This window comes from Gobius niger (assembly GCF_951799975.1).
Source record: "Gobius niger genome assembly, chromosome: 10".
Taxonomy (NCBI): domain Eukaryota; kingdom Metazoa; phylum Chordata; class Actinopteri; order Gobiiformes; family Gobiidae; genus Gobius; species Gobius niger.
Genome location: NC_136861.1, coordinates 849,711 through 874,257, shown reverse-complemented (window position 1 = coordinate 874,257; position 24,547 = coordinate 849,711). Strand labels below are relative to the sequence as shown.

The 24,547-nt window shown below is 44.3% G+C and overlaps 1 protein-coding gene across 1 annotated transcript; it reads right to left on the bottom strand.

The window, feature by feature from the left end:
- Positions 1-6,268: 6,268 nt before the first annotated feature.
- On the bottom strand, positions 6,269-24,120 carry LOC306969145 (primary amine oxidase, liver isozyme-like; the record flags this gene model as incomplete). The annotated part of the gene is made up of 5 exons (XM_079564745.1): positions 6,269-6,562; positions 7,182-7,314; positions 19,689-19,855; positions 22,349-22,467; positions 22,563-24,120. 5 exons carry the CDS (start codon positions 24,118-24,120, stop codon positions 6,269-6,271), a joined length of 2,271 nt encoding a protein of 756 aa, XP_079420871.1.
- Positions 24,121-24,547: the final 427 nt, after the last annotated feature.

Genomic DNA, 24,547 nt, shown 5'->3' with positions numbered 1-24,547 from the left:
TCATACTTTACCGTAATATAAATAAACAGCAATAAGTGAAGTTACTTCACGATGCAGTTATACGGAGTTGACATCTGCAACACAGCTTCATAAATGGCTAACACACATGCTAATATGCTAACACACATGCTAATATGCTAACACACAAGCTAACCCGCGTTTGGACTGACTCACCGCTCTGGTCCATCCACCAAACATCCATCAGTGACAGTCACAGAAAGACAATATTTTGGTGAAAGTCGCCGAATCCCGGAGAAAAAAACAGCAGAGTGGCCTCTTCTTTAAAAAGGTTGAATAAACTCCTCGTCCTCGTAGCCAAACGCGCTTCTTTTTCTCCGTGACATGATCGTTAGTTAAGAATAAAGAACAGGTGTGTCCAGTTATAACGAGCTCCATCTTCAGCTGCAGCGCAAACATGACTGATCTGTTCAGACGCTCAGGGTTTGTTTTGGCCTCAGCTGACCTGGAAGCACCTCGGGCACTTCCTTTTTTATTTTTTTTATTCTTTTTTTTATTTATTTTTTCTCTTTGTTTCTCTCTTACGATAGAAATAATGAAAACGCTGTTTTACAAATTAAAATCCGTCCGTAAGCATAGAATTAAGACATTGCATTACAGACGTCGAGCACTTCCGTTCCGTTGTTACGACACAACTGAACACTCAGTCGTTCACCAGGAGAGGGCGGAGCCTCAGAGAGCAGGATTCAGGAGGATTACTGAGAGCTGCGTGAATGAAGCCACAAACCACTCTGGGGGTGTTTTTGAGAAACGTAAACTAACAAACTGAACAAGGAGACACTGGTCAGAAATACAACCAAGTTCCCCAAGATAACTCTGGAGGAGCTGTGAAGTCCTGCCGCTGAGCTGGGGGAATCTGTACATGGGACAACTATAAGTCGTATCTACACAAATCTGGCCTTCATGGACGAGTGGAAGAAGAAAGCCATTATTGAAAGGAGGCCATAAGAAATCCTGTTTGAAGTTTGCTAGAAGTCATATGGAGGACACAGCTCCATGTGGAAGAAGGACCTTTGGTCAGATGAGACAAACGTTATGTATGGAGCAAACCTAACACTGCTCATCGTCCTGAGTGCACCATCCCCAGTGTCAAATATACGGGGGGGGGCATCATGCTGTGGGGCTGCTTTTCCTCAGCGGGGACTGGGGAGATTGTAAGAATAGTTGGGAACATAGATGGAGCCAAATACAGAGACATTGTGGAGGAAAACCTGCTGGAGTCACAAGAGAACTGAGGCTGGGGCGGAGCTTCACCTTCAGCAGGACAATGACCCTAAACACAAAGATAAATCTACAATGGAATGGTTCAATAAAAACATATTAATGTGTTAGAATGGCCCAGTCAAAGTCCTGACCTATATCCTATTGAAAATCTGTGGAATAATCTGAAAACTGCTGTTCACAAACGCTCTCCTTCTAATGTGACAGAGCTGGAGTTGTTTTGTAAAGAGGAATGGGCTAAAATGTGAATACTTATGCACGCCCCACTTTTTGGTTTTCTATTTATTGAAAAAAAAAAAAACAGAATCATGTATCATTTTGCTTTCACTTCACAGTTGTCTGTTACTTGTGTGTGAACGTTCAGTAAACAAATCAAAATAAAATCTTTATGTTTAGGGTTGTAAACATGACAAAATGTGCAAAAGTTCAAGGTGTATGAATACTTACGAGAGGCACTGTATATAGGCCTATGTTTATTTAAATGAATGAAATTCTTACCTCTAGACAGCTTCTTCTTGGTGACAAGTGCAGCGGAGACCAGTGATCCGACCATCGGACTCTGAGCACTGTAGTATGAGTATGAACGCTACGGTCTCGCGAGAACTTCAAATTCACGCTCTTTTTGTACCTGCAGAACTGATACAATGTTGAATCGATGTTGGCATTTTTAACCTTAAAAAGATGCTGTTAAGGCTGTAAAACCCCTCAGCAAACACTCTTCTCACTGGTTCAAACGAGTTCTCCCTTATGCCTGGTGTTCACTGTGTGATTAAGATTTTTAGATTCACATTACAGACGTGTGTGTGTGGATGGAAGCATCGTGAGCTGAACTCGTCTCCCCTATAGTCCACTGTCCGATCCGATTTGCATCTCGATATACCTGCTACGATCCAATTCATTTAAGATACACTTGGTCATACCAGAGCTGCGATGCGATTCGAATCATCACCATGACCACGATGCATCTGGATCCACACATCTGTAACCACCACCAGCCCGATACCATTCCACATCTGTAACCACCACCAGCCCGATACCATTCCACATCTGTAACCCCCACCAGCCCGATACCATTCCACATCTGTAACCCCCACCAGCCCGATACCATTCCACATCTGTAACCATCACCAGCCCAATACCATTCCACATCTGTAACCACCACCAGCCCGATACCATTCCACATCTGTAACCACCACCAGCCCGATACCATTCCACATCTGTAACCACCACCAGCCCGATACCATTCCACATCTGTAACCACCACCAGCCCGATACCATTCCACATCTGTAACCCCCACCAGCCCGATACCATTCCACATCTGTAACCACCACCAGCCCGATACCATTCCACATCTGTAACCACCACCAGCCCGATACCATTCCACATCTGTAACCACCACCAGCCCGATACCATTCCACATCTGTAACCACCACCAGCCCGATACCATTCCACATCTGTAACCACCACCAGCCCGATACCATTCCACATCTGTAACCACCACCAGCCCGATACCATTCCACATCTGTAGCCACCACCAGCCCGATACCATTCCACATCTGTAACCACCACCAGCCCGATACCATTCCACATCTGTAGCCACCACCAGCCCGATACCATTCCATTTAGGCCGATTATCACGATGCATCTGGATGTTTCGTGATCCACGCTCTGCTTGATGCAATGATTCAACAGAACCAGCTCAAATAAATTAAGATTTGACAAATATTCACAATCATTGAGGCCATTACTTGATATTACACAACTTTAAAGTTAACTAAATATGCAGTCTACATAAACAAATATGTAAACTTGTTTTGGTTTTGTTTCCTATATATTCTATGGGTTTATCCACCTTAAAGGGACTATAAGGAGTTTAAAAATGTTAAAATGAAGTATTTTCCTCCCTACATGTTTCAGCCATGTCCTAATGTGTAGAATGAGCTCAGACCTGTTCACCACAACTGCCTCTACAATCCTGCACTGTCACTCAAAAATGTGCCGTCATGCACGAGCTTAATATAGAAGGTGCAGTTACACATATGGCCTGAGGTGGCAGTAGTGAGTATAAAATGGCGAACTTGCTTCCAGCCCCTTTAAGATTAAGAACAGTTTTGGGGGACAATTATTATTAATCTATGATCAGTATGGTTAAATTAAAAAGGCGATTGTGATAGCGCACACAGAAAAGCTCACATGGTTATGCTAATTAATGGGCGGAGCTCCTTCTGCCTCAGCGCAGTCTCACGTGTACTTCCACCTGGCTCACCACCATTCAACACAGCGCAGAGGCCAAACCCAACCCCACACCGCGGATGCGTTTCTGAACGTCTGCTGCTCTCAACCTGGAGTTTACCGGTAAGACACGCGCTCCTCGTAGGAGGAGCATCATGTGCACGCAGATGAGGCGCGCAGTGGCCCAAGGGGCTTTACATCCGTAACGTATCTAGATTAAACCGATATGAGCGCGTAAAATCCGATGCATCTCATGTTTATGCTCTGAACTGCATCATCTGTGGCTTCTCTGCCGGTGCACTCGCATCTCTCGTGCGGGAATCGGTGCATCAATTTAAATTGTTTTTTCGTCCCATCCCAAGTCTCCACTGAGCGCTTGTTCAAACTAAGAGACAATTGTAGCTAACCAAAGTTACCAAAGTTTTATTGTTGCGGTTTCAGCTTCAGAAGGCGAGTGTTTAGCTCAGCCGAGTGCCACATGCTAGCGGTGTTTATTTTGGCGGAAAACTGCAGAGAAAGTAAAGGCGGAGTGGGACCTGCTCATGCCCGGCCTGTGACTCTGGTGTGCGCTGATGTGTTGACGATCCGCAGAGATCCTCTCTGCAGCGAGAGGAGGGCTCACTGTACCATTAGCCAATCAAGACGCAGAACACAATGCGCGTATGGCGTTCACAAGCTGTAAAAAAGCTGCCAAATTGTACTAAAAATAAGTCGTGAAACAGCGAGGCCGCGAATGGTGAACGACATTATTGTAAGGGACCATTGTATGTCTATTTTTCATTTTGGTTTTGTCGAGGCATGAGATGATATGGACATTTTGTCTCACAATTATCTCATCGCAGTAATTATTCCAACATTTTTTTTGCAAGATTTCCAGTGTGCGAGAGATTGTATGTTTCACATGTACGAGCATTACGCACGATCTCTCCAATGCACCTGTTATAAAATAGATGTGCAAAGCACCTGCTCTCTTTACAATTTCTCATGGCCAATTGAGTTTTGATTCTGGGGCCTTGGTTTGACGATTATCTTGAGCAATAAAACTAGTATTCATTAAATAATACTTTTATTACATTTCAGCTTCATAAAATACTGGAGACGTAAGACCCTCAGTCTTTGGGATTCAGTTATTGCAATATTTAAAATGACAATGTTGATTCAATTGCGATTAATTGTGCAGCCCTGTTCCCAAATAATACCTGTATAGAGACAATAGTGTCATTTTGTTTATAGTTTGCTTTGTCATCTTGCCAGAGCAAATGAGTTTGAACTTGAAGGTTGTGAATGTAAAGAACACACTGTCAAAATGGATGAATAGGACACAATGTAATCAAAAAATACATGTACATGTCAGTAATATGAATTAATGAATAACGTGAATGTGCAATTAAATGAACGAATATATGAATACATGAGAAAAGAGTTTTTTACGCAGACCGTACAATGTATGAACGCAGGCTGTTTACATTTGAACAAGACAACACAGAGGGAACACAGTGATGTGTGAATGAGGCCTAACATTTTTCATTTCTGCCGATCGGAACTATTCAGGGTTTCTGTAATTTGTGATGTTAGCCATACTAGGACAGGCCTAAAGGACAGGCCTAAAGGACAGGCCTACAGGACAGGCCTACAGGACAGGCCTAAAGGACAGGCCTACAGGACAGGCCTACAGGACAGGTCTACAGGACAGGCCTAAAGGACAGGCCTAAAGGACAGGCCTACAGGACAGGTCTACAGGACAGGCCTACAGGACAGGTCTACAGGACAGGCCTAAAGGACAGGTCTACAGGACAGGCCTACAGGACAGGCCTACAGGACAGGCCTAAAGGACAGGTCTACAGGACAGGCCTACAGGACAGGTCTACAGGACAGGTCTAAAGGACAGGTCTACAGGACAGGCCTAAAGGACAGGTCTACAGGACAGGCCTAAAGGACAGGCCTAAAGGACAGGTCTAAAGGACAGGTCTACAGGACAGGTCTACAGGACAGGCCTAAAGGACAGGCCTACAGGACAGGTCTACAGGACAGGCCTAAAGGACAGGCCTAAAGGACAGGCCTAAAGGACAGGCCTAAAGGACAGGCCTACAGGACAGGTCTACAGGACAGGCCTAAAGGACAGGTCTACAGGACAGGTCTACAGGACAGGCCTAAAGGACAGGCCTAAAGGACAGGCCTAAAGGACAGGTCTACAGGACAGGCCTAAAGGACAGGCCTACAGGACAGGCCTACAGGACAGGCCTACAGGACAGGCCTACAGGACAGGCCTAAAGGACAGGCCTACAGGACAGGCCTACAGGACAGGCCTAAAGGACAGGCCTACAGGACAGGCCTACAGGACAGGCCTACAGGACAGGCCTAAAGGACAGGCCTACAGGACAGGTCTACAGGACAGGCCTACAGGACAGGCCTACAGCGCAAGCACAAGTTTCCTTCTTCGGGTAAATACAAAGTAAAAAAGACAACAGTTGTACACACACTTGGCACAATACACCAATGGGAAAAAAATCTCCCTATTTTTCACAACACAATGTTGGCATCTATGGTGTGGCCTTCCCCTGATTTTCAGGATGATCCGAGTCATCCTCAACTTTCATTTTCCCCTTTCACACGGTAAACTTCCGAGAAAGGCTTGACAAGACTGCCCCCTAATGGCAAACCAGACCAAACTTTCATCTGTGGAAGGTTTTGATACAGCGCCCCCACAGGCTGCAGAGGATTTCAGCTTTTAAAATGATGATCTGATTGACAAAATCGCAACCGTGCCAGTTGGAAAAATTAAGCAATGTTGCAATTTTAGTCCTCTTCTGAGAAGTTTGGTAAGTCCTCCTCCTGAACCCCGTAGGTGAATGGTTGCAGCTCTGGGGCACAGGTCTCCTGGGCCAGGCAGGCCATGCGGTTGCTCTCACAGCTGCTCTCTGAGCCAGGACCCACGTACACGCTGTCCGGAGAGTCTATGGACGGGTCCTCATCGAAGTAGTTGTGTGGCCGCAGTAAGACTCCGCCCCCGTTGCCCACGGTAACAGTGTTAGGGATGTCCTCAGCGTGAGGGATGTGTAGGAAACCGGCCGTCACCCAGGCAACCAGGTCCTAGAGAGACATAACAAAATTACTTCAAAATATATTGTTTTTCTTGAACGTTTCAAAATAAAGGCCGTAAGCGGTCTCCAACGAACCAACCACAAAAATCAAGCATGTAGTGCCCTCGATAACGTGCAGAGGGCGCCACACAGACGGGTTTGGACACAAAGACAGGATCTCAACAAATATGCACTAAATTGTTAAAATAGTGATACATGTAGATACATGTAGACAACACTATCAGATACACATTTATACAAGCTACAAACAAGGGTGATTTTGGGGTTAGTTGTTCTTTAAGGGGGAGGAATTTCCCAAAATGTAGAAAACAAACTCCACTTTTTGAAAAAATGCACAAGAGCAACACCTGCTCCCAAGAGGGAGTGTGCACGAGCCCAGTTAGCCTCGTGCACAGCTCTGTTTACAAGTTTGTGTAATGTGGTCACCATAGTTTATGTTCCACAAATCTAACAAGCTGCTTCTCCATTGCAGACCATTTTTCTGATGCCAATCCTCTCAGTTTCAAGCGTTGTTTTTAAAGTTTTGCCTATTGTAGATTCACCTCCCAAATAAACGATGCGTCTGTCATTGGGATGTGAGCAGGTTTCATGATTAAATGATAAATGACCTGGTTGTAGATGCTCTCGTTGTCCTGGATGAAGGTGCTGAAGTCCACAGCTGGACTCCACATGTTGTTCTGGTTGTAGAGGCTGCTGCTGGTCTGCTCCTGGTCCTTGTGTTTGGTGATGGCCACTTTGTATCTGCAAAAACACATGCTCATTTACTCACTTCATATGTGTCCTTAAATGAATCCCCAGTGTAGTAGGTGTGGTATGGCGAGGGTTACTTTAGCTGGTGGTATGTCAACAACGCCACAATAGGAATATCACATAGAGAATAAGGACACTTGATTTAATTAGACTAGAGCTCAAGGCGCACAGGTACAGTGGGGCAAAAAAGTATTTAGTCAGCCACCAATTGTGAAAGTTCTCCCACCTAAAATAATGACAGAAGTCTGTAATTTTCATCATAGGTGCACTTCAACTGTGAGAGACAGAATGTGAAAAAAAAATCCAGGAATTCACATTGTAGGATTTTTAAAGAATTTATTTGTAAATTATGGTGGAAAATAAGTATTTGGTCAATAACAAAAATTCAACTCAATACTTTGTAATATAAACTTTGTTGGCAATAACAGGTCAAACGTTTACTATAGGTCTGTACCAGGTTTGCACACACAGTAGCTGGTGTTTTGGCCCATTCCTCCTGCAGATCTTCTCCAGAGCAGTGATGTTTTGGGGCTGTCGCCGAGCAACACGGACTTTCAACTCCCTCCACAGATTTTCTATAGGCTTGAGGTCTGGAGACTGGCTCGGCCACTCCAGGACTTTCAAATGCTTCTTACGGAGCCAGTCCTTCATTGCCCGGCTGGTGTGTTTGGGATCATTGTCCTGCTGGAAGACCCAGCCACGTTTCATCTTCAAAGCTCTCGCTGATGGAAGGTGGTTTTGGCTCAAAATCTCACGATACATGGCCCCATTCATTCTTTCCTTAACACAGATCAGTCGTCCTGTCCCCTTAGCACAGGGGTCGGCAACCCGCGGCTCCGGAGCCGCATGCGGCTCTTTCATCCTTACACTGCGGCTCTGAGTGGCTTGGGAAAATAAATTACAAAAAAAAAAAAACCTAAATATTTAATTGAAGTGTGTTTTATTTGTGTTAGTTCTTTAATATTTTAGTTCTAAATTGGAAGATTATTGTAATCTTGACATGTTAGAATAAATATATTTTATTGTTTTTCGTCGCTCAAAATAAACGTCATACTCGTGAAAGCCGGTATACCCACCAAAACGCCGGCTTTTCCTCCTCCTGCGGTCGTTCCTCCTGATGTTTGGGAGCCAGTCCCTGTCACCCCTTTTGCCCCCCCGCTGGAGAACCCCACTGTTATATATTTGTCCCGATTTTCCCCGCGTTTGTGGGGAAAAAAGGGACAGTAAGAAGCGCCTTTCCCGCGGTCCCTGAATGCATCTCCCACGCTGCCTCCACTGACCAAAACAACAGCGCGTGGTTCCAGCAGCTACATCATGGAGAAGTTAAGGCTTATTTACAACCTTAGACACCAAAAACAAGCGGCGGTGGGCGCGGGGCAGGTGGAGACAGGCCTGTGTTTGTGGATTATAAAGTTTTTTCAACTGGAGCTGAGACTGACCAGACGAGTGAGAATCATGGATAAAGAGGTTTAAGAGCAGCAAGTTCTACGACGGTTCCTCAGAAGATCGAGTGCACAGTGAGTGTAGTGTTTTTATGCTTTTCTGTGAAGTAAAGTCAGCCCTTAATGTGCGGCTGTTGCACTGACTTATCTGACATGAAGCGCGTGTGTTTGTTGATGCGTTTGCCCGTGTTACGCATTGACAGGAGCGGGGTTGAACTGGTGTGACTGTCCCATAGACTGAAAAAACTATTGCTATTCTCCAGTATATTGACAGGCCTGAGCTGGTCTATTTGCTTTTTGTTTAACCCGATTTGGCGAGAGCCCAACGAGTCAGGGGTGCACGGCGGAGCGAGACGTCCCTGCTCCGCCTCCAACCCGGTGTGCGCGGCAGCGATCTTGTCCACATTCGCCCAATTCTTGACAGATTTTTGACAGAACGCGACAATTCCCAATAACTCGCAGCAGCTCGCAGCAGAACGCAACAGCTCACAACAGCACGCAACAGCACGCAGCAGCTCGCAATAACACGCAGCAGTGCGGGACGCATATTCGTGACCGTGCGTAATAATTCGTGCCATTAATCGTAACACGCAGTAACAGGTCGCAACAGTTCGCGGCGGCGCGTGAAACCTCTACCCCGAATCACTCACATTCGTGATCCTGTGGTCGTTATGTGTAAACCCAGCGTTAGATGTCAAAAAGTATTTGCGGCTCCCAGTGTTTTATTTTCCGTGGAAACCGGATCAAATGGCTCTTTCGGTGTTAAAGGTTGCCGACCCCTGCCTTAGCAGAAAAACAGCCCCAAAGCATGATGTAAACGGTAAATGGTCTCAACTTATAAAGCGCTTTTCCACCTACATCAGGCACTCAAAGCGCTTTACAGCAAGGATCCACACACCCATTCATACTCTCATTCATACACCAATGTACGCAGACACTGGGGGCAATGTGAGTGAAGTGTCTTGACAATGTGCACTTTCAGGAGGTGGGATTCAAACCCCCGACCTTCCGATCATGAGACGACCCGCTCTACTATCTGTGCCACTGTCGCCCCTGTTTCCACCCCCATGCTTCACAGTAGGTATGGTGTTCTTGGGATGCAGCTCAGTATTCTTCTTCCTCCAAACACGACGAGTTGAGTTTATACCAAAAAGTTCTACTTTGGTTTCATCTGACCACATGACATTCTCCCAATCCTCTGCTGTATCATCCATGTGCTCTCTGGCAAACTTCAGACGGGCCTGGACATGCACTGGCTTAAGCAGGGGGACACGTCTGGGATTCCCTGTGGTTGTAGTGTGTTACTGATGGTAACCTTTGTTACTTTGGTCCCAGCTCTCTGCAGGTCATTCACCAGGTCCCCCCGTGTGGTTCTGGGATTGTTGCTCACCGTTCTCATGATCATTGTGACCCCACGGGATGAGATCTTGCGTGGAGCCCCAGATCGAGGGAGATTATCAGTGGTCTGGTATGTCTTCCATTTTCTGATAATTGCTCCCACAGTTGATTTTTTCACACCGAGCTGCTTGCCTATTGTAGATTCACTCTTCCCAGTCTGGTGCAGGTCTACAATTCTTTTCCTGGTGTCCTTCCACAGCTCTTTGGTCTTGGCCATACTGGAGTTTGGAGTCTGACTGTTTGAGGCTGTGGACAGGTGTCTTTTATACAGATAACCAGTTCAAACAGGTGCCATTAATACAGGTAACGAGTGGAGAACAGAAGAGCTTCTTAAAGAAGAAGTTACAGGTCTGTGAGAGCCAGAGAAGTGACCAAATACTTATTTTCCACCATAATTAACAAATACATTCTTTAAAAATCCTACAATGTGATTTCCTGGATTTTTTTTCACATTCTGTCTCTCACAGTTGAAGTGCACCTATGATGAACATTACAGACCTCTGTCATTATTTTAAGTGGGAGAACCTGCACAATTGGTGGCTGACTAAATACTTTTTTGCCCCACTGTAAGTACATGAAAAAAAGTACAGAACAAAACAGGCAACGTTCCAGTTATACATGTTGCAAGTTTTATTTGCACAAGTTCATAAGTTAGCAGTTTGTAATTCAGTTGTATTTTAGTTTCAGTTAGAAAACCTTTTTCAATTAAAACACATCATTTGTGCAGCTTAGTTGAGCCACAGTCCATGGGTCAGCTCTCTGGAGAATACATAGACACAGTTCACCAAAACCTAAGACAGGGCAGCAGCTGAAGAGTCCTGGTTACCAGCACCGGGAGCGAGCAGCCTAAATACAGATGGATGTTACAACTACAATAATAAATACTACGCTAATAACCTTATTTTACCTGCTAAAGAAGCAGGGGGGACAGAGACTTTAGGTCAATGGACCCGCGACACAAGGGGCACGAACGCTGTGGCAAAACAGAGTATAAGTAACTGTATGTTTGGGCAAAGTTAGCACAGCTGATAGTGGTAGCCCTAATTACCTCCAAGTCGCACATCAGAGGCGCCACGGAGGACAACAGTCAGAGCACCGGGAGGCGCAGGCATGCAGACGCTAAATTACAGATCGCTACATTATTATTTGATTTAAAAGGCTAAAAGACAGATATTACAAGCTAACGCTTGCCTGCGCAGCCATAACGCAGTTACCCAAACCAGGAAGGGGGAAAGAGGGGCTTTTACATGGGGCAACACTGTCTACCTAGGCCAATAGAACAAGAGCATTTTAGGGCGCTCAGTGCACCCTGTCACATGGGGATGGGAATCTAAGGCCGCTGTCTGACGCCATTCGCATCTCGAAACACCTGCCACAATTCATTTAAGAGTCAAATCATCACCATGACCACGATGCATCTCGATCCACACATCTGTCACCACCACCAGCCCCACACCATTCGAGGGTTAGAGATGTTGAAATCTTTTTACCTTTACATGTTTCAGCGCCATCTGCAGGCCGTCATCAGAAGTATCACCGGTGACATGTCACTCATCAGCTGTTTTTACTTCCGAGGCGTGACCAGCCTGACGTCCTAACAGGTCCGACAGACTGGTAATCATTGGGGGAGGTTGATGGTGTCGCTGCTCCGTTTCCTGATTTCTATGGCTTCTTTTATCCAGCGCTTGAATTTGTTGGTTTTAGAGCCTCGTCCCAGTCCATGATGTGATTGTTTCTTTTGCAGTGGTCCGAAATAGCCGATTTTCTCTGTTTGACGCTCCTTTTTTCTTATGTGGAAAGGTCGTCCTGTTTCGCCTATGTATGATTTATTGCCTGGTTTGCAGGGAATCTCGTAAATTGCGTTGCATTTTTCCTCCTGTGGTATTCTGTCTTTTGGCTGCACTAAAAGCTGCCTCAGTTTGGTGTGAGGTTTTACAACTTTATATTGTGTTTCCTCATCGCTCTCTGGATGGGTTCTGTTATTCCTCTAACATATGGCAATGTGATTATGCTTTTGTTGTCATAGACTTTCCTTTTCCTTTGTTTCTAGCTCATTGTGGGTACTGGCATTGTGTGAGTGCTTGTTAAACCTGTTTCTCCTCCCGGTCTATTGCGTCCGTAATGAGGGTGACCCGTTGTGTGTGGTGGAGTATTGGTCCGTGTATGGGTTTCCTGTAGACCTTTATTTTTATACTGCCGTCTTGGAGATGTTGAATTTCTATGTCCAGAATTGCTTTGTCCTTCTCCTCTTCGTGTGTGAACTGAATGCTCTCTGTGCTGTCTATAGCATTGAGATGATCCGTGTCCAGTTTTGATTATTTCCAGGACATCGTCCTCATAACGTTTCCAGAGGGATATTTTGCAGTGTGCTGTGTTGATGGCTTTTTCCTCCAGGTCCTCCATGAAAAAACTACTCATGATTGCGGATAGCGGGCTCCATGGCAAACCCTGCTTCTGTTTATATATTGTGTTATGCTGCATTCAGACCAAACGCGCTTTGGGCGTCAAAAGCGCGTTTAAAGCCCGTAGTTAAACGCTTGTGCTGACTAAAGTCAGACGCTTGTCACTAATGTCACCGAGCGTCAGACGCTCTGGCCGAGCCTCAGCTCAGGGTCTGTTCGTAGCATCCTGGAAGGAGCTCTTGCCTGAAAATCGATTGTAAACATTTAAAAACTATTTCGATCTTGTCATGGAGTTGAAACTCTTGTGCTGCGTCCGAAACGAGCAGATCGGTAAGAGCTCTTACAAAATCCATGTTGTCGTCGCCACAGCTCAGTCACATGTCAGTGTTAAAGAGGAAACTCAGGAAACAGATTAAATGCTTTTGTTTTCGTTTAGTAGAAACTTAAGCCACATGGATCATTTGCTGCTGTCGCTTTAAGAAACAGCTGTTGAAATAAAATAAGACTAAAGGGAAATGTTTGGATCATTTGGATTTATTTTTCTCCTTAAATGTCTTTGTTTGGACACTATGTTGTTGTTGGACACTAGGGGGCGACATGCACTTTTGTTTGGCCTGCACTCCACCAATAACTTTAAAGAAGAAGAAAAACAGCTGTTGGTGATGTCACTTCCCTTTCCCCTGTTTAAGGACGGACGGACGGACTGTTCAAAATGCTGCTGAAGCTCTAGTTCCCGAACTGTATAGATCTAACAGTCGACCCATGAAAGGTTGAGGAGTTAGTTGCTAGTGTTAGAGCTTAGAGCCTATGATTTGATGGTTTCAGACGCAGCCCAAGTGAACAGTCTCCCTCCCCCTCCTTTAATTGTCTGCACCTGCAGCACCTCGTTGACAAACCGCTGCCTCCTCCCTCACCCTGCCCCCCAACACTCAGTTTGCATGTGCCCGCGGAGTGAAGTTCTGCTCAAAACGGACCACAAACGGGGAGAGTGGTCAGAAAGTCACAGCTCCAATTGCTCTGATGAGTGAACCTCTGAGGTGCACTCACTGAGGCCAGAGTGGAAGGGGAAGGGAACGGTTTCAGAAAGGCCCGATTACTCCTCCATCCAGAACAAAATGTGCTTTATCTTTCTGTAAGACTGATAATCATGTTCTTTCATATGTGCATAAGACTTAACCACTATCAGCTGACATTGTGCTTTCTCTTTAGGCAAATTTAGGATATTTTTTGTTCATTTTTTCATAACCACTGAAGCCTGATGGTCCCACCTGTGGGACCAAAGTAGGTACTGCATCATAAACCTCTGTAGAGTACATGTTAAAAAACAATCACCAAGGTTATTTTCTTTCCTTAAGCAAAGTTTACACCCTAATGCACACAAAATAAAACATGTTTATTTTTATGCAAATATTTATCTGTACAAGCATTTTTATACCCCGTTGTTTGCAGCGTTTTGATAACGTTATGAAAAGACATTGTTTACGCTGCCATTGAAATCCAGCTACAGCTAAGTTTGCAGTCCCATGAAAGGGGAGAAGTCACTGAATCTAATGATAACAATTACTCTAAAAACTACAGTAGTGTTCAAAGTAACAGCAGTCCAACATGACTAACAAGATTAATCACTTTTTTTGGTATAAATCATAGAACTACATTTACCAGAAAGTGCAGTAGATTCTTAGAAACACAGACAGAGCCAGCATTCATGACATGCATGCTATTACTTCTGTGTAGTTGAATACTCAGTTGAAAGGGGTGTGTTCAAAATAATTGCAGTTTGCAGTTCAATTGGTGAGGTCAATCATTCAGTGCAAAAACAGGCGTGAATCAGGTGGACCTTCTTTAAGGAAGTCAGCACATGTTGTACAAGCATTTCACTTTGAGGTCCTGACGAAAAATGGGTTGTGCCAGACATTGTTCAGAAGAACAGCGTTCTTTAACTAAAAGGTTAAGGAAAAGGAGGGGGTAAAACTTATAGAGCAGTGCAGAAAATCATGTTCAGCTAAAATGATCTCCAACGCGTTCAAATGGAAAGCAAAACCAGAGACGACCTTATGCTGAAGAGGAAATGCCCTTGAAATGGGTGTTTGAACAACACAATGACCCCAAACACCCCAGTCAGCCCAGTCAGCGAGCTAAATCCAGACCAAGAAACTTAATGTTATGCAGTGGCCAGTCCAATCCCTGGACCTTAATCCCATAGAAAACTTGTGGGGTGACATAAAAAATGCCGTGTCTGAGGCAAAACCAAGAAATGCAAATGAATGTTGTCAAAGCATCTTGGGCTGGAACACCTGTTCACAGGTGCCAGATGTTGGTTGACTCTATGCAACACAGATGTGCAGCAGTTCTGAAAAACCGTGGTCATACAACAAAATATTAGTTTGACTCACTAGAATGCTAAATCCTATGGGGAAAAGTTTTTTTACACATAAAATATTTGAGTTTGTAAAGACATGCAGACACAGCCCAATGTTCATTTTCTTCTAGTTTTGTGTAAAGTAGTTGAAGAAATTATAAACTTCTCTTCATGTTTTAATTTAGTAAATCGTGGGCAATGTTCCCAAGGGGTGGAAATAAAAACTATTATGAAGATTTTGAGCTTAAAGGATCTATATCCTGCTATTTTAGCCATTCCAAAGTTAAGTATAGGCATTTATATGATATATTGTACCTCTACCATTATGGAGCACTCATTTTTGTGATAAATATAAGTGTTTTCTGGAGGTATTTTTCAAACCCGGAAGACACAACGCTTCGATTCAGTTAACTCCGCCCCCTCTCTCCGCGCATACTTTACCGTAATATAAATAAACAACAATAAGTGAAGTCACTTCACGATGCAGTTATACAGAGTTGACATCTGCAACACAGCTTCATAAATGGCTAACACACATGCTAATATGCTAACACACATGCTAATATGCTAACACACATGCTAATATGCTAACACACAAGCTAATATGCTAACACACAAGCTAATATGCTAACACACAAGCTAACCCGCGTTTGGATTGACTCACCCTCTGGTCTATCGCTGTTTACATTGTGGGACTCGCGTTGGTTATAAAAGTTAATCCACTTTGGTTCTGGTGAAGGTTCACCAAACATCCATCAGTGACAGTCACGGAAAAACAATATTTTGGTGAAAGTCGCTGAATCCCTGAGAAAAAAAAACACTTCTGATGACGAGTGGCCTCTTCTTGAAAAAGGTTGAATAAACTCCTCGTCCTCGTAGCCAAACGCGCTTCTTTTTCTCCGTGACATGATCGTTAGGTAAGAAAAAAGACCAGGTGTGTCCGGTTATAACGAGCTCCATCTTCAGCTGCAGCGCAAACATGACTGATCTGGGTTTGTTTTGGCCTCAGCTGACCTGGAAGCACCTCGGGCACATCCTTTTTTATTTTTATTTTTTTTTACTCTTTGTTTCTCTCTTATGATAGAAATAATGAAAACGCTGTTTTACAAATTAAAATCAGGCCATAAGCATAGAATTAAGACATTACATTACAGACGTCGAGCACTTCCGTTCCGCTGTGACGACACAACTGAACACTCAGTCGTTCACCAGGAGAGGGCGGAGCCTCAGAGAGCAGGATTCAGGAGGATTACTGAGAGCTGCGTGAATGAAGCCACAAACCACTCTGGGGTGTTTTTGATAAGGAAATAGCATAACAACATGGCTAAAAGCTCCAAAAAGTCGATTTTGCATGATATAGGACCTTTAAGTAATGTTTTTGGAGACACTGCTATTATTTTGACCACAACTGTACAACAGCCACGTGTTGCTAAGTGGACGCGTAAAGCCCGCAGCGTATTTCCGTTTCCATGAGCTCTCTTCTTCGCCGTGAAACGGTGAGTTAGGTTAGGTTAGGTTCATTTATCTATACCTGTGGGTAAATTCGTCTTGCAATTCTGAGAACTAGTCAAAACATTAACACATTATACAAAGATAAAACATCACACATATTTCAATATAAAGCTTGTAAGTGCTCCAGATACTGGGGAGATACGACTAGTGGAGCAAACGTCTTCGCTCTCGGTTTTGCAAAAGTTGTGCTTTTGATGTGAGTTTCTTTCAAATATTTTGAGTTGTGATTGATGAGCGGTCAGAAGATGAGGCGTTTGTCTTGCATGTACCAGTTTACAAGTGAAAATACTCATTTTCTTATAAATAAATCTAGTTTTGTTGTTATATTACTCTTATTATTGTTGTGCATTATGTATTTTCAGATAGTATAATATAAAATAACATGTCTAATTTATTTTCTTTCACTCAAAATTCTAGCCAAGCTTTTTCTAGTAGGTGCGATGTACAGTCATGAACACTGCCAGTGACAATGCAGCAAGGCGACTGACAAAACATATAAGTGGTCCCCCTTGTCTCCAGACACTTTTAAAAATGTTATTCTGGTTTAGTACACACTCATGAATGGTCTGACGTGTGGAAAACCATGTTTCCGTACAACTTCCCCTTTCCTTGCTCTTTCATTACCAGGGATCGGATTGAAGCCACCTTTTGGTTCCTTCATCTCTGTGGTTTGGCTGAAGACAATGAGGAAAAAAAGGACCATGAGGTGGTACAAGACTTTTTTTTATCATTTCAACAGCTACATCCTCTACAAGCGTGTGACCAAGACCATCCCTCATGACCCACAAGAGGCTCTCATGACGGAGATGGTAGCACAAGCCAAAGCTCTAACTGCAGACTCTGCCCCCCGCCCCACCCTGAGCAGCACATGCAGGCCAATGTTCAGAGGAGACCGCTCATCTGTGTGGTGTGTGCTGCTAAAGAGAAGGAGACGGCAAAGCAGATGCCAGGGATCAAAGTGCAAGACATCAAGACACCTGTTCACTGTTCCAGCTGTGATGTGTCTCTGCTTTGCTCCGGGAAGGAACTGCTTTGTGGAGTATCATGGCTTGTAAATGTAAATATTGTAAATATAAATACTGTAAATGTAAATGCAAAATGGTGTTTTAATGTAGGTAATGTAGGTAATGTAGGTGATGTAGGTAAGGCAGCAGGATCTTGCAGAAACATGTACCCTCTACACAGTGAGATGTGTGGCAAGAATGGATTGGGGGCACTCTGTATGACAAAGGTTTAAGAGTCCTTTATTATTGCATGGTGTGACAAAGTGGGTTTGTCCCATTATGTATTTTGGTTACTTTGCTTTGTTTGTCTCATTTGTGATATACACCAGCCAACAATAACCCTCAGATTCATATATAAGTTAATCATTATATCACATTGTCCATTTAAAACTTTGTTTCTTCATTTACTCAGACATTTACCTGCACCACCTGGTGAGAAAGGAAGGGCGTGGTCTTTGTCGGCCATTTTAAAATCTTAGGCTGGACCATGTGGCTGGGGGAAACCGGTTTAACTTTGCTTTGTGTTTCCTGTTGTGTATGATTTTTGATTTGTATTTTGTCTTTGTTTTTGATTTGAACACAGATCATTTCATTTTATGTAAAATGTTAATAACTTACCTGCTGAACTCGCATGTGGAACTGACCCATTGAGCTAATGGTACTTTCCGGTGGGAGGTCCTTTCCCATTAGGGGGAAGTATAAAACCTGACTGCTTCTAGTCACTGGGGGCCATTTTGTATGTGACATGCGTCACTGAAGTTCTGTTGGTCTTGCAAAATAAATCTCTCTTAAGTCTGCCTGCCCATTTCAACCCCTCGTGGCCAGCCTCCTCACACATGGAGATGCTGATATGTCTTGACAGCACAGAGACTTTGGCAAACAAAGACTTGAACTTTGTTGTAATAGAATGTGTCCTCTAATCCATTGTTGCCACACATCTCACTGTTTAAAGGGTACATGTTTATGCAAGATCCTGCTATAGGCACTTTTATTTGAAAGAGCAATATTGATTTAAATGGCAGTTTGAATCCAATTTAATGTTTTGTTGTATATCTTCATACAGAAATTGCGCTTACAATTGTTGTATAGTTTCTCCAGGTATTGTACTGTGCTGTGAAATAATATGAATGTTGAGATTTTACTGTTTGAATCAACCTTTTATATATGTGTACATATTTGACAGTTATTACTACATTTTATATGGATGTTTTATAGACGATGGCATATGGCAGTTTTGTGAGAGATTTTATAGTAAAATACTACTTTGGCTACAAACTAATCTAGTTTGAGGTCGTGTGTATAGAATTTGTACTGTGCACAATGGTGGTAATTGATGATGTGCAACCAAATGTTCTATCCAAAAGCACCATTAGATGGCAACTGACTCAGATAATGCTCATAAGTAAAAATATTCAACCATTTGAGTGAAAAAAAAACGTTGGAACACATTGTGCCAAATAAAGGGTTCGCCCAGTAAAATAATATTTCTAATCTAAGTATAGGCCATTCCATTCAACAAATACAAACTAAATTGGTCGAGGTATTGTCAGCAAGATGCTTTAGATAACCAAAGGAATCTGTGTAAACATGGTGTTTCCCATTGTCATATATCACAGAACATCAGGCGGAGGTTAAAAAAAAGTACAAATTACTACAGATTAATTCTCATTTACAGTCACAGCAGCACACTCAATCATTTTAACCTTGGGAATACATTTCTCAGGTCCATAGCTGTCCATAGACACCAAGAACATATGGAGTGAACTACTGAAGAACCATTCTTGGTTTACTTGATGTCATTTTGGGTGTTTTGTCCTTAAAAACAACCTCTTTTCCGGTTTTATTTAGGAGCATCAAAATGTTCAATCTAACGACTATACCACCATATAAACATTAATTAATGAAAAAGAAAGCAACAGTGAGGCCTAATATGAAGAGAGAAGGGAACAGTTTTGGAAAGGCCCGATTTCTCCTCCATATTTGGTGTTGGTGTCAAAGTGCTCCAGGTGGCATCAGTGTCTTGTGCTTGGTACTCTAGTGGACACAGCTCAGGTTTAGTAAGCCAAAGGGTTCCACAAAACTATATGTTCAAAGTAAACTGTAAATAGATCTTTAAGAGTGTAAAAATGAAGAGAAAAGAGGCATGATCATGTGTTTCCATATGTGCAGAAGACAGAGACCAGACCATGATCAGATGTTTGGTCTGTATGTAAACATGTGCATAGAAACATAACAGTGTGGCTCTGACCTGGCCCAGGACATGGATCTCTCCTCGGGCTGGCTCTCGGGCAGGTGATCCCCGGCGAAGCTGTACACCTGCAGCCTGTAGGAGCGCTCGTGGCCCCAGCGGTTGGTCCGGTTACTGGAAATGTGCAGGTAACGTGGCGTCTTAGTGCCGTGACGAAGAGCCGCCTCCTGTACAGCAGCGAGCTGTCACATTCTGATTCTATAACTTCACAGACCTTTTCGCTAACATACAAACACCTGCACCTGATTTTTCACAAGTTTGAATTGTTTCACAGAAGTCTCTTCTCAGCTTCTCAGAGGAGTTAAGACGTTTCTATGACTAGAATCGTGGCCCCTCATTTTTGACGGATATCAAGACGTTACAAATAGATCTAACTTTGGCGCTGTTCATGTTGAAGGTGCTGCGGTCTGGATGGAGTTTCACACACTCGGGTCTGAAGCCGCCTCTTGAGGTTGGGTTCTGGAGTGAACGGCATTTAGGGCCAGAAAAATCCCCCCTGGGGCATCCTCTGCTGGCAGTAGTGGAATTTATCAACATTAAAGATTATACAAGCAGTCATTTTTTGCTAATTGCTAGCTAACAAATTGATGGTGCTGTGTTACATGGTTTCTTTTATTACATAACAAAATCTGGGCAATGCCTGTATCAGAGCACTTAAGCAGCTGAAGAAGCACCCGCTATGGTACAGGGTTACTCGGAGTGAAGCAGCATACTGTACTGCTCCCGGTGCATTAGGATGACGGAGCAAGAAGTGTGCTGTTAATGCTTTGCTGTGGATTATTTGGACTACTTTCACAATCATATCCACATTTAAAGAGCACTGGATTCAAGAGGCTGGTGACATTTGGTCACAATTTTGGAAATTGAGTTCCCTGTTTCTAAAATGATGAGACCCAGGGCCTGAAGGTTTCACATGGGCCCCTCCCCCATTTTCTAAAAAAATAATTCCCTGACTTACAGGGGGAAAAAAATGCAAATTAGAGTGAGAAAATGATGGCAGATAATCAGCTCATGGACATAAAACACACGATTTTAAAACATTGATTTATAAAACTTCAAGTAAAATATCTGAGCTATGGTCAGTTAGTTAGCACATACACTGCGTTCCAAATTATTATGCAAATGACATTTTTCTCTGATTTTCTAAATTGTCAACTCAAATGAGAGTCAGCATCATTTTCAAGTCTTTAACTGGTAGAGGATCATTTAAATGTGGTGGAAAAAATCTCCCAGTGAAAACAGTATTTTTTTCAAAAATAAATATAGTAAAAACCTCAAAATCCACTGTTCCAAGTTATTATGCAACTCATCGTTTCAATACATTTTAAAGCTTGTAATTAACTGAAAATGGTCATTTGTTAAATTTGTAGCATTAGGAGGTCATATTTACTGAAATCAAAAGCTATTTAAATCAAAAAAATATTAACAGGTCAAGTTATATTTTAACATAGGAGCCCTTGTGTGAAGCAGCTTCAACATTCTTAAATCCATTAAACTTGTGAGTTTTTGGACAGTTTCTGCTTGGATTTCTTTGCAGGATGTTAGAATAGCCTCCCAGAGCTGCTGTTTGGATGAAAACTGCCTCACACCCTCATAGAAGTGTTTTTTGTTTATGCTCCAAAGGTTCTCAATTGGGTTGAGGTCAGGGGAGGAGGGGGTCCACATCATGAGTTTCTCTCCTTTTATGCCCATAGCAGCCAGTGATGCAGAGGACAGGTGCGTTGTCATGATGAAGATGATCTTGTTTGGGAAAACACGGCTCTTCTTTTTGTAGCATAGAAGACAGTGGTCAGACAGAGAGGGGTCATTTTCACACCTTCAGGGATCCTAATGGGGCCGACCAGCTCTCTCCCCATGACTCCGCCCCCTCCTTACTGACGTCACAGCCTTGTTGGGACATTGTGGCCATTCACTAACTATTCACTACTCCATTGATTTGACCATCCAGGGTTACACGGCCTCATCAGTGAACAAGACTGTTTGAAAATGAGTCTCATGTATTTCTGAGCCACTGCAGCCGTTTCTGTTCATCAGCTTCAATTAACAGTTTAGGGGAGGCCGGATAGAAGGTTTATGCACAACTGCAGCCTCTGGAGGGTCCTACACCTTGATGTTCGGGAGACTCCAGAGGCACCAGCAGCTTCAAATACCTGTTTGCTGCTTTGTAGCAGCTGTTCTCTTAATCTGATGTGTTTGTCTGGCAGAAACCGTCCATTTTGTGCCTTTATCTGCACAAAACGGAGTGTGTCTGAATCATCCACAAATCTCTTATCTGTACGATGATTACGCTTCATCTTTCATGAAATATCGCAGGTTTTCATACCTAGACCAAGGCATTCAACTATATCACGCTTTCATCGGCAGAAAGACCCTTTTTCTTTCCCATATTGCTTGAAAATGATGATCTGCTTAATAAAGTGGAACACCCTTTTCAGTAGTTTTTCCCTTTACTGGGCTTAACCTGAAAACTACTCATCCCAGGTCTCTGAGATTAATGTCAGTGATTCATAGAGCCCCAAGACATGATACCATCCATGAGTTTCATTATTATTATTATTTTTTTTTTACCTTTTTGACACAAAAATCCAATTTGCATAATAATTTGGAACGCAGTGTAGCTGTGCTAGCTCATGTTTTATTTTGGAAATACTACATTGTACCTGCTCGGTGTTCAGTGTCCTCTCCACCAGGTGAGGCACCATGGCGTAGTGCTGGGGCATCCAGGGCAGAGACACGTTCCTGTACTCCATGTCTTTGGTTTGAAACATGTTCTCGACTCCTGAAACATATCACACATGTGATGGACACAGAGTCTGAGGAAAACATGCTTCACTTTTGTGCCGTTTGTTGTTATGTCACCCTCCGATCACTCACCAGCTACGTCCAGGTCAACTTTGAAGTGAAGAAAATGTGTATGAATGTTCCCAAGAACTCCCGGGGCTACTTGATGCCCGTGTTTGAGGCTGTCCTGCACGAGGAAGGAGGAGGAGATGTATCCTGTGGCGCGCACTTTGGCCTCCACAGCACCGTTCTGGTAGAAGATGAAGTCCCACATGTAGTCATAGTTTCCGATGGCTGTGATGGTCCTAAAGACCAGCGCGCTGTTGGCCATCCCGCCATAACTGTTATGAAAGAAGTCTGCAAAGTGTCTGCGCAGCGGCTGGCCCAGGTACAGCTCAAAGATGCAGATGGAGTTCCTGAAGCGCATGGGTCCAGGTAGATCTACGTATCTGTAGGTGTCCACGTACGTGGCATCGTACGGACAGTCCACACCTCGCATCAGCTCGTGTGCAAAGCGCCCGATGCCAAAACTAGAGTCCAGGAACTTGGTCATGCCCATGCCCGGGGTCACTGCGCCGTACACGGACATGGCCTCCTGCACGCTCAGCTCGTAAAGGATTCGCTCGTGCTTGAAGCGAACGTCAAACACGCGCATGCCCGTGAGTGAACTGAGCCCGAAGGCGAAGCTCCAGTCCATGTACAGGACGTGGTTGTGGCTCACGCTGTAGCGAGCGCCCTCAGGGTTCACAAGCTGCGGTCCGAGCTGCAGAGGGTGAGTGCGTGGCTTCAGAGAGCCGTAATCCTCCCACGGAGTCTTCACGATCTTCTGCACAGTGCCCGCTCTGTACTTGTCCTGCAGCTCGTCCACAGACGCAAAGTACTGTCCGTTATAAAGCAGGCGCTCCACGCTCCACTGGGACGTGTTGGTGCTGTGGTGATCCACAAGCACCTCGAAGCCCACGGGCTGGATGTACATTCCACTCAGCCTCCTGCAAAATGAGATCCATGTCTTGCGTTCCCCCGCACGTGTCCCACGGGGCAGTGCTTCCATGCTCTGGAGTTGATGCTCATCATCCAAACCAAAGCTCTCGTGTAGGAGCTCGGACAGAGGCAGGAACAGTAGGTCTTTGAGCATGTCAAACCGAACAATGTACTCTCCAATGGTGACCGGGCGTGCGCTCAGCGGCAGGTCAGTGCCGTAGCGCTCACGTGTCACGTCGTGATGGTAGGTGGGATTGGGCAGTGGTCCCACCTCATACTCTTTGATGTATCCTTTGGCGCCGTAGAAGACCACCACTGTGGCCTCTCTGCGTGGGACGGGACCACGTGCATCCAGGTACTTCAGAACTTCAGACTTCCGAGGCACACGCAGGTCAATGAGGAAGAGAAAGTTCTCATCTGGTCTTGTCTTCAGACGCGTGCAGGTACTCAGGTCCTTCTGTCGGAGCATGTAGTCCTGGACTTGAGTGTATTCATCCCGGCTCAGGTCTGCGAACACCCGGCTTTGCTCGTCATGCTTTCCCTGCGCCGCATGTTTGCTCCGGGCTGCGCACTGGGGCTTCCGCCGCGAGAAAACCACAACGAGGGCGAGGTTAAGGAGCACAGAGAACAGTACAAGAAGCACCAGCCCCCATTTCACGAGCGCGTTCATCTTTTTTTCCTCCCTGTGTCTCTGGTTCAGATTTGGACTGGAACTCTCACTCTGTCCCACTCTGCACGGGTCACCCAATTCCTCTGCACTTGGGCTTATCTGGATTTACGCAACAGCTTCTTTCATGCAGCTTGAGTCCACTCACTCGCCGTTCAGTTTATGCTCTTGTCATTGTTGTTTACATTTCCTCGGGGCCCAGTTTTAGTGAACCTCTCCCCTGTTTCAGTGAACCTCCCCCTGTGCAGAGCAGTTCTGTGGGATGGTCTGCGCGAGGATGTTTGTCAGCTCCATCTGGATACACTTAACCCTACACGTGATCACTCTACATTCTTCCTGTATTTGTTGGTATCGACTGAGCAGTGGTGTGGAGTATTTTAAGGTTGTATGTTTACTCTCATTTCAAAGTTTTATGAGGACTCAAACAGTA